At 47.3% G+C, this 10189-nt stretch overlaps 1 protein-coding gene across 8 annotated transcripts in view; it reads right to left on the reverse strand.

The window, feature by feature from the left end:
* The window catches only part of MEIS1 (Meis homeobox 1), a 135166-nt gene that overhangs the window by 123525 nt on the left and 1452 nt on the right, over window positions 1-10189 (reverse strand). For 4 of the 8 annotated variants that reach the window (XM_059659615.1, XM_059659610.1, XM_059659618.1 and 1 more), the window contains exons 1-6: window positions 9228-10162; window positions 7122-7348; window positions 5152-5293; window positions 4594-4644; window positions 3751-3801; window positions 2181-2327 (exon numbers count right to left, since the gene is read on the reverse strand). In XM_059659615.1, the coding sequence (XP_059515598.1) occupies window positions 2181-2327; window positions 3751-3801; window positions 4594-4644; window positions 5152-5293; window positions 7122-7348; window positions 9228-9239 (630 nt within the window). In that variant the 5' untranslated portion in view covers window positions 9240-10162. Of the gene's footprint in view, window positions 1-2180; window positions 2328-3750; window positions 3802-4593; window positions 4645-5151; window positions 5294-7121; window positions 7349-8171; window positions 8399-9227; window positions 10163-10189 lie in introns of those variants that run through there. The other 4 variants (XM_059659611.1, XM_059659613.1, XM_059659617.1 and 1 more) reach the window with 4 other exon arrangements.

Raw genomic sequence — 10189 nt, forward strand, 5'->3', positions numbered from 1 at the left:
GCCCCCTCCTGAGCGGCGGGGATGTAGAGCGCGCTTCTCATGGCAGAGGTGGGGGAGGAGATTAAAATGCGTATTTTCACCCAATAGAAGTGCCTACCGACCTGCAGATCTCAAATTAAAGTAATTGTGTACCAAAGTTTGCCGAGGGAGTAGGGGGAAGAACTCACTGATGGCACATCCATTTTGTATGCCCCCCAAAATACCCCATAACTTTGGTCCTTTATCTTTGACTTTAATAAAATAATGATTCGTTGAGAAAACGGGGCATAAATCTTCATTTTGGAGGCAATTAAAGTGTTGATTTCATTCATGCCCCTAAGCGATTCTTGTAATTTGCTCAAATAGCTTTATGTACCCAGCACTAGAAGCTTTTAGAATCCCATTTTCTAGTTAGGCTTGTTGGATTACAATTTTTATTCAACAGCAGCTACCCAAGGGTTCCTCGGCGGAATCTGCCTGTAACAGCTCGGGGGTGGAGGGCTGGTGGGCTGAGGCGGGCGGGCGGCCGGGCAGCCCCCCGCGGGGTCAAAGCCAGGCCCGCCCCGCAGCCGCCTGCAGGTTCCCCACCTCGGCCGGGCCGCGCCAGGATTGCGCAGGCGGCTTGCTCTGTGTACTCGTCTACACAGTCTAAAGTTTGCAACTTGCCAAATAACAGTAAGGACCCAGCGCGTCGGCGCTTTTAAAGCTCAGCTCGGCCTGCTCTCCGCTCCTCTCGGGAAAAGGGGGATTCAGCCTCTGTCCAGAGTTCCCCAGAGAAATCAAAGCCGGGAGTTTCTTCGAAGGGGTAGACATTTGAGAGAAGAAAACTTTGAGATGACAGACATCAGGACCGAGGAGCTGAGCACTCGGACAAGGACTCCGCAAGGGAGCCACTGGGCCACGGGGATCCTGGCAGAGCCCGCCAGGAAAGCTGCCCGCCTGGCGGTCCTTGAGCTGAACAAAGACAGGCTGATCTCTCCCCCAAGACGGGACTCACGTGCCAAGTCAGAAAGAGAAACAACTCTGGGCCTTCGCTTGCAGATATGGAGAGGCGGAGGAGGCCCGCAACCCAAATCTCCAGACGCGTCGCAACCATTCGCAACGGAGAGCTGTCATGAGCCCTGTTTTAGCCCACCCACTCCTCACGTTTTCACTTTCACGCTCTTTTTGCAACTCCTTTGGACCAATCCAGAGACACAGCGACTGGACAGAGAGAGACACTGGGAGCAAACAGTGGTGTTGGAAGGAGAGAGGGAGAGAAATCCACCCCCCCCACACACACACACACATACACATACCCCCCGCAAGTCCAAATAAAAGTGGCCCCACTTAGCAACGCTGAGGAAGAAGGGCCTGAAGGAGAACGCCAGAGAAGGGGGCTAAACAAGCAAAAGCCGGCAGCTGAGAGTCAAGGTGGCGGCGCGAGGTCCCCCACCCGCCACACCGAGGGAGTCTCCAAGGTGCCCTGATGCTGACACTTCCAAAAGCTGCCAACCCAGAGGGCCCAGAGCACGTACCAGCTGGAGGACGAGTGGAAAGGTGGAGGAGAAAAGTCCATATTTATCTGTTTGTATACCCTCGGCCTGGTCTTATTTTGTCTATGAAGTACAATAAAATGGGCGAGCTTGCAGCGAGCACTGCACAAAGCAATGTTCAGTGAGGTCTAGAAGCGTTCGGCCGAGGAAAACTGACAAGACAGGCTAATGAACCGTATAGACAGGGAGAAAACAGCCAGCATTTGCTAGATTTCAAACCCTGGCTGTCTTTCTTAGACCACCTATCCTGGGTTTATTCCTAATAAAACAAGAAATAAGCAGACCCTACTCTTTTCTTTTCTTCAAGATAGAAGGGGGGTTGGGGGAATGCTCCAGAACAAAGCCCTACAATCAGAGGCGGTCACTGGCAGTTAACACTCCCATTATTATAGAGGGTAAATAAAATAAAGACAAAAATTAAAAGCGACAAGAAACAGGTCAAGTTTGCAGGCAAAGCCTTTGCAAGCTCATCTCTCCAAGTCGAATCCCAGAGCCAGCCTTAATGAAGCAATAATAGCCACATTATTCAAAAATTTTCATTTCGATGGAAATGTATCTAAAAGGGACTTAATCATATGCAAATAATAAAAGGAGGTGGTAGTGACCCAGCAAGCAATATGCATACAGATTTTTTTTTCAGGGATGTTGAAATTGAAAAGCACATACCTGGTCAGTTAGATTTGCTGATCTTGTTATATCTTCACTGTCTGATTTTGATCCTCCTTCTCTATCGTCTATCACCAAATCGATAGGCATTTTCCCTTTCAAACAGCTAATATACCGGTGGCAGAAATTGTCACATAATTCGTGTACCTACATTATGACAGAAATAAAAAATGGAAATATAATCAAGAGGGTATAAATGACATTGACAAGTGCAATCCACCCCCCCCCCTTGTGAGATCCAAACTTCCAAACAGGGGAAACACGGGGCAATTGTCCTCCAGAGACCCCCAGACGCATCCAGAATTAGGAATAACTTTCTTTTCTTGCAAAATAGAGATATCCCAGAAAATTGACAGTGACAAGATGATTCACAGGCTACAACATATTCAACACCCGTGTTAAATTCATCTGCTTCCAGGACTGTGGCCATTAGAGAGGTGACCTGCGTGGGTGACACTGAAGGTAAACTATTTAATTTTATCTAGTTACTTTATCACAGGTCCTTTTTCCAATTTGTCTAAGGAAAAATGCATCTATATGTAATTTTGGATATATATATTATATATATTCAAAGGACCAGTACTGTGGTGGCATAGGATCTATGCCTGACAACCCCAGTCCCTATATTTGAAATTAGGGTTTCTATCCATAAGAAGCATATTTTAGGATACTTCCTTTGAAAAATAAAAGGAAATCAACTTTCCAGTAATCAATACATGAGAAAAAAACCTACAGTCACAAAAAATGTATCAAATTGATTTTTTAAATATAAGGTGGAAAAAGATTGCTTCAAAATATTTAGGTGCAAGTGGAGTTGTCTCTTACAGGCCCCAGTCATCACTGACAAGCAAAAATTCACAAGAAACCCCAGTGTGCTTGCGATTTGATGTTAGTTTGAATTACAATGCATTAAGTTTTTATTGCTGAGATTTATAGAACAGCTAGCAAAATTGTATTAGCCCACACCCTTTCTTGAGTGTGAAGGTGGGATGTGTGCAGGATTTGCAGATTCAAGAAATTGACGCAACTATCAACTCTACTTTGTCTCTGCAAAACATTTAATGTGTTTCTCCCACCACCTCCTCCAGACTCTCTGTCCGCTCCCCCCAACCCCCACTCGGCCTCTCCTCTGTGTCTGACCTGCGGCTGCTCTCAGACTGTCTTCCAGAAACTCACTAAAACTAAACAAAACTCCCCCCTCCCCAGAGGTAGCAAAGAAAAAGAAGAAGAGGAAGAGAAGAGGCCACAAAGGTATAACCTATGAAGCAACTCACAAAAGCATTCTTAACATCAAGGGGGTTGCATAGAATTGCAACTATTTATACAAAGCCAGCAAGGTATTAAGAATGAATACAAGGCTAGGGCGTTTGTGATCCCGGTTTTAGTGGCTGAAATTGTAATTAAACTGCAAAGAGAAATGGATGCAAAGATTGGCCTTGACACTAATTACCAGAAAGAAAGACATTTATGCAAATGTTTCAGAAGCCTGAACTTCAGCCATTCTGAACCCTCCCCCATCCTGTGTCTTTGGGGGTGAAGGGGCAAAAGAAAAAGAGGCTAGAGAAATTACCTTCTCTAATTCCAACAGATGAAACCTTAATACTTGTATGGCTTGAATCATCTGCAAAGACACAAAAAGAATGAGCACCCTATTCCTAGTTTGCAGAAAATTGGCTGTCACAGCTCTAGCATCTCCAGCCCACCCCCTCCCCCCAGTAAATAGAGTTATTTTGATTTATGGCAATAACACTAAAACTTAATAGCGGCGACTGGGTACGATCTAGAGGTTTATATTTCTTAAGGAGAAAGAAATAGCTAAAACAACAACAAAGCATCTAAGTGGGGATCATAAACACTCTCCTCCCCCATGGCTCTCTCCCCTTTCTCGGCCCCACTGCCTCCTCCCCAGCCCCAAAGGGCCACATCCTTGGACTAGATGTTTCCTTGGAAGGTGTGCATGGAAAAGAGTCAAAATAGTCCCCCCAAATTGTGGCTTTTAGGACTGCAAACTTTCTGCTGCCTTCGGCACACCTTTCAGGCAAACTGGTGGTTAGGGGGCTCTTGCCTGGTTGTGCCCCTCCTGAGGCGACTTTGAGGGCTGGGAAGTCTGCAAAGTTTAAGCACACACGCTGACAGGCCCGGAGATAAATCCCCGCGCTGATTAGAGCTGCGCTGCCCGGCTGTCATAAAAAACAAAAGCTCGCGTTTCTCTGCGCCGCTTGCCCGGCCCCTCTCCAGAAAAATTTATTTCCCGGGGATCATGTCCTGGACCGCTTGTCCGTGGACGGAAACATTTGCAGCAGACCGGCAGCGGCGGCGGGATGACGGGTCTAGAAACCTCAGGGCCCTCAGAGCAAAGCTGGGGGGCTGAGGGGAGGGGAGCTGAGGGAGGGGAGTAGGGGTCCGCTCTTACCAAGTTATCCAGTTCAGGATTAGAAGAAAATAGAGGTTTTTCTGCACGAATCTAAATACAAGTGAGAAGGGAAAGGGGTGGGGGGGGGGGAGAAAAAAATTGAAATCTGTTCGCCTTCCTACTTTCTTGACTCATTACACTGTCGGGGCCAGGACGTAGCCTGGGTGACACCGAGTTCCTCCCGCGCAAACACACTTCAATGAGGCTCAAGCCGAGAACAAGCCCCCAGCTCGGGGTGACTTCTACCAGCAGCGACGCCTCTAAAGGAGGCTGCTCAGCTCACCAAGCCCCAGGCAGCTGCAGCGCATGGTGTTGGCGATTTCATTTTTATAAAGAGAGTTTTCTACCTGAGGTTATGGAGCTTGAGTTGGGATGGATATGGGCGATTTTGAGTCCCCCCCGCGGACACTTACACCGGAGGGAAATCTCAGGGTAGCTGTAACAGGCATGGCCCAGGGTGGACTAGTTGTTAATGACTCTTGCAAATGTGCTGGGGGGTGGGGGGGAGGGAGGTCCCCTTTCCCCCCCCTTTACTTTTTAAACATTTATTTTGCTGACCTGTTTGGCGAACACGGCTATATCTTCATTGAATGACTCTGACGAGCAGACGTCCCCGCCCGCCACCCCTGGCTCTCGGGGGGTACAAGTAGCTAATTCACATTTCTCAAAAATCAGTGCTAAGAGAGGGAAGAGGGGGTGTCTGCAAGAAAATACAACAGTCACAAACAACACAATGGTTAGTCCCGAGTCAGGGGGAAAGGGCGCCCTAGAAAAGCAGCCGGAGGAGCTGGAGGCAGGGACCCCCTCCCGGGTTTTGTCATCTACTATTTTCCTCCCCCCTCCCCCACCCCACCCAGGTGACTGCTCACCTCCCCTTCCTCTTAGGGCCCCGAAGTTGGAGGCCCTACGCCACGGACCGTATCTGAGGATCGGTTCAGCTTATCTGGCCGGAGAAATTGGTAACATTTGCTAAGAATAAAACCCAAGCGGTTCCAGCAGCCATTTTGAATGAAGTTTCCCACCCGACAAGCCCTCGGCCCTCGGCTGCACATCCAGGACCTGGAGCCGGAGAAAGGCGCTGGGCACAGGGGCTGGGAGAGCTCCTTCCAGGGGGCTCCTCCCAGGCGGCCTCGCGAAGCACAGGCTTGGGATCTCGGTGGCAGGCGCTCAGCTAACTTGGGGAAAGGACCTCCAAGGCTGCGGGACCGGCTGTCAGGGGGCTGCCCCTGCCGATCCCCACCCCAGGGCCCTCGGAGAGCAAGGAGGCGCCTTCTCGGCTCCGTGCACATTGTCCCTGCCGTCGCCGATCGCCCCCACCACCCCCAAAAGAAAGTTCCTGCCCGTGGTCCTGCCGGAAAGCCAGAAAGCCTTTCATTTTGTCTCAGCGGAATGGCAAGGCAGCTAGTACGGCGAGGGGCCTAGATGTCGCTTATCTCAGCCCATAAAAGAAAGAAAAAAGCTTCTTCTAATGCCCAAGGAGGTGTCTCCAGGCTTTTATTAGCTCTCACAGCCCAGCTGGGAATTTAACAGTTCGGGGTCCTTTTCAAAGCTTCCCCAAATGTTCTGTCCCAGAGCCTAAAGTAAACCATTTGCAGTCAAGGCTGCGGAGAGAACGCTGGGATTTAAACAAGCCCATCGCACGAGGGACCAGAAAAATAAAGCAGAAAGGGTGTGCGGCTGGGGAGGGTCAGTGTTGCATGATTCTTTTTCTTTCTTTTTTTTTTAAATAGAAGAAACAAAAGTTGCTGCAAAGTCAAAAGAGGTCCCCAGATTCACCAGCACACAGTAGGCACAAGGCCCTTTCAAAGGATTTTCCCAGTCCAGGGTCGATGGAATGGCCGGGAGAAAACGGTGGGAACCGCAGTCAGAAAACAACACGGCCCATAGCACCCCGCATCTACTACTTCTAAAGCCTGCAGGTTTCATCTTGGCTCACAAAGTATTAAAACGACTAGAAGTTTCTCCATGTCTGTAACAATTCAGACCGAGCTCCTCTCCTTGATTACCTTGACTACCGTGGTCAAACTTTCCAAATGCAAAGCCTGTTCCCCTTGCCTGACTTGCAACTGTCCTCCCTGCATTTTATTGTGCGGTGGCAGAGCCAGCATAGGGTTGCTGAGTAAACTTAGCAAGTCCGAACAATCAGTGGCTTAAAAGATTTTCCCTGAAACTAAAAGTTTCCTTCCAACACAAAGGCGCCTGCAGCGAGAAACCCCCAACGCTTTCCCGGAACACTGCTTCCAGCCTGGACACCAACCCTCTGAGAAAGGAAGAGGGACCTCTGGGCAGTTTCTCCTGCACGGCGACCCCCTTCCCAGCACAGCCTCGGCAGAGCGCGCATGGAGAGGGGGGCGTCCGGGATGGCAGGCAGCCCCCCCACCCCCAGATTCTCCATGCAATGCGAATGAAAAGTCACCAAGTACTGCATCTCCAGTCCAGAGTACTCTGGCTTTCCCCTTACCAAAGGCAAAGGGAAACAGGATTAGCACCGCGTCTCGGCTATTTAACCTGCTGCCCATGGTACCTACCCATAAATGGCATCTTTATCTCTCTTTAAAGCGTCATTGACGGAGGAACCCATGCTGGGGGCCATGGCGTTGGTGTGAGCTGTGTGCGGGTACTGATGAGAGTGCAGAGGAGGCCCATGGTTCAGGTGGTGGACCGGCTGCATGGATCTGGCCGCATGCGGGTCCCCATACATCGTGGAGGGGATGCCTACTCCATCCATGCCCCCGTAATGGGGTAGATCGTCGTACTGCATGACAAACAGGAGAGAAACAAGGTTCAGAAGGCCAGGCGGGCAAAGGGGGGACCGGCAGGGCAGGGAGCTTATATAATGTCAGTCCAGCTGTATCCTTCAACCTCCAATTCAGTGGCCTTGCATCTCTAAAGCTGAGATTTTTTTAATCTAAAAATATTTTTTAAAGTAAAAATTCTAGGATTCTCAGTGAAACCCGGCTAGGATGAATGGTCTTGCCCTAACTTGTGTCCCTATCAACTAATTCAGAAATTCAGAATCCTTTAGCAAGAAAGGAAGGAAAGAAAGGGAGGCATTCTCCCGGAGGGTGGAAGGTAAAACATGCATGTCTCCATAGGAGGAAACTCAAAATCACAATAATAAAACGTGCCAGGACAGTGCGGCGAACCCGCCTACTTTCACAGCCCCTTCTCATCAGGGGGAATTAAAAAAAAAAAAAAAAGTTAGGATGGGAACAGCTACACCAAGCACGTGAATTCAGACAGGCTTCTTATTTTATTTCCCTGCCAGCAAGAGGGTAGGCAGTCCTGCAAGACACTGCATTTCCTCTGCTTTCCAAGACAAACTCTGCTAAATTATACAAAACTAACTGGCCCCCTTAGAAGTGAAACTCGGAGAAGGGTAGTTTTTCTTGTACCTTACAGCTGAGCTTAGAATTGGGCAATTTCCACCCCGATAGTAAAGAAAATCTGTTGTTGTAGCAGTTAGTTATTCTATTCTCTCTAGTCTTAAGAACTTTCTCCCAGACTAGAAGTTAATAGGGCAAATGGTACTCATCAGGTTTAAAGCAAATTCAGTAGCAAATGCACATGCAACCTACCATCTTCCTCCTCTAGAAACTCTACTTTCAGATTGATTGTCGTTATTTTTTTGTGCAAAATTTAGCTATTTAGGTTTTTCTCATTGGTTCATTCCAGGCAAGTGTTTTCCCCCTCAAGATTTGAAGGCGTCCAGAGTGAAATGATTTTCAAAGAAAAGAGGAATTGCCACTTTCATCTCCTTAGAGCCAGAGGTGTGAAAAGAGTTTGGAAGAACGCTGACATTTGCCTGAACCAAAGGAGAAAAAAAAAATGTGTCAGCCTAGTAACTTTCTTTTGCAAACAGGGCTTTGAGGGCCAGGACACAAATTATGCAAGGAAGGCTTTTTGTAGACCCTCTTTCTTTTAAGAAACTACCTCAGTTGGGTTGTCATGGTCTCACTTTACTCTCACTACATTTCCATTCAAATAGGAATATTGGGGGAATTGGTATTGCATTTTAAAAGTGAGTAGCTGTGTGCTTAGTATCCAATTAGTGCAGGGCTGTCTAAGATAAACTTTCTAAGTATTACCTTGCATAAAAATCCATGCACATTAAAATTACTTTTTAAAAGGATGAATGTTCCTTGACCCCCAAATAAGTTGTACTATGACAAAGTTATTGGCTTTAAATAGCTAAATACTTCTAATGGTATTAAAGATGAACATAATCAATAGCATATCAGAAGTTTCTAGCTGTCTATTTTAGTTTAAAAATAGCTCTAAACTTTTGCTCTCTGAATGCTCACATAGCATTAGCTATCTAGCATTTATTTTGTTTTTAATTTTTTAACCAGATGATTGCCCCAGCATATATATATATATATATATATATATATATATATATATATATATACTGGTTAGGAATCTACAGAAAACTTGATTATTCAAATTAACATGTAACATACATAAGTTCACAAACGCATTGAATAAATACTCTCACTTTAGGCCACGGCTTTAGGAGCCTCATTCAGAAAGACAGAGAGGAAAAAAAGGAAACTTTTTAGCAGTGTCTTTCAGCCACGTTTCAATTTAATCTCACATTTGAGTTCCACAATTGTTGTTTTTTTAATACGTACCCTTTGCGCCATCGGCCTCCCTGGCTCCCTTCCTACTTCAACTTCTAATATATCCTCTTTAAGGCCAGTGTGAAAGGAAACAAATACGCAAACTCCCCCGGAAAAAAAAAATTTAAGCAGGACGAAAAAATCCCTTAACGTCTCCAGCAACGTGAGCTATTAGTCCCAGATCTTCGGTCTACGGGACCTGAAGCAAAGCGCCCGAGTCACTGAGCATAAAAGCGCTCCGTTTCCAAGACAGCAGCGGGGGCAAAAAAAAAAAAAAAAAAAAAAAGGAAAAAAAAAAAAAGCAGATCTTCTCTCCCCAAAAAAATCAGTTTAAAAAAAAAAGAAAAAGAAAAAAAAAAGAAAAGAAAAAGCAGCGCCCCTCAGACCCAACTACCAAATCTCATGGCTTTCTGCCACTCCGGCTGTCAATCACAGGCGAGGTTGTCAACGTGGTGAATGAATGATCATCCGCTCTGTCTTCTTCTGGTCAGAACACCTCAAATGTTAATATTCAAATGCACAAAGCCCTAGCGCTCGCTCCCCTTGAATCAGTCCTAATTCCTAATCAGTTTCTCTCTTCTCTCGCTCGCTCGCTCTTTCTCTTTCTCTCTCTCTCTCTCCCTCTTTGCAACTGCTGCACTGGAGGGAGATTAGAGGAGGAGGGTTAAAAAAAAAATGTCTGTCTGAGTTTGTCTTAAAGGAGCCACAATCGATGCTGCCCGCTTGCAGTCCCCGTGCGTGTGTAAAGTGTGTGTTGCACAGGCGGAGAGGTGGATTCCGACCAGAATGCTAGAACCCGGAAGTAGTGGTGGCCATAACAGGTCGCGTCTTACACAATGCATTGGGCTGCAGCAAGTAGGCTCCCCGGCAGGGGTGGGTGCGCGAAGCGAGCTCTGGCCGCACTGGAGAGGCGGAGAGGCGCTCCATTAAATCGCACGCCCAGGCACAAACACCCACACACCCAGGGCACACGC

Source organism: Myotis daubentonii, chromosome 12 (assembly GCF_963259705.1).
Source record: "Myotis daubentonii chromosome 12, mMyoDau2.1, whole genome shotgun sequence".
In the NCBI taxonomy this organism is placed as follows: Eukaryota; Metazoa; Chordata; class Mammalia; order Chiroptera; family Vespertilionidae; genus Myotis; species Myotis daubentonii.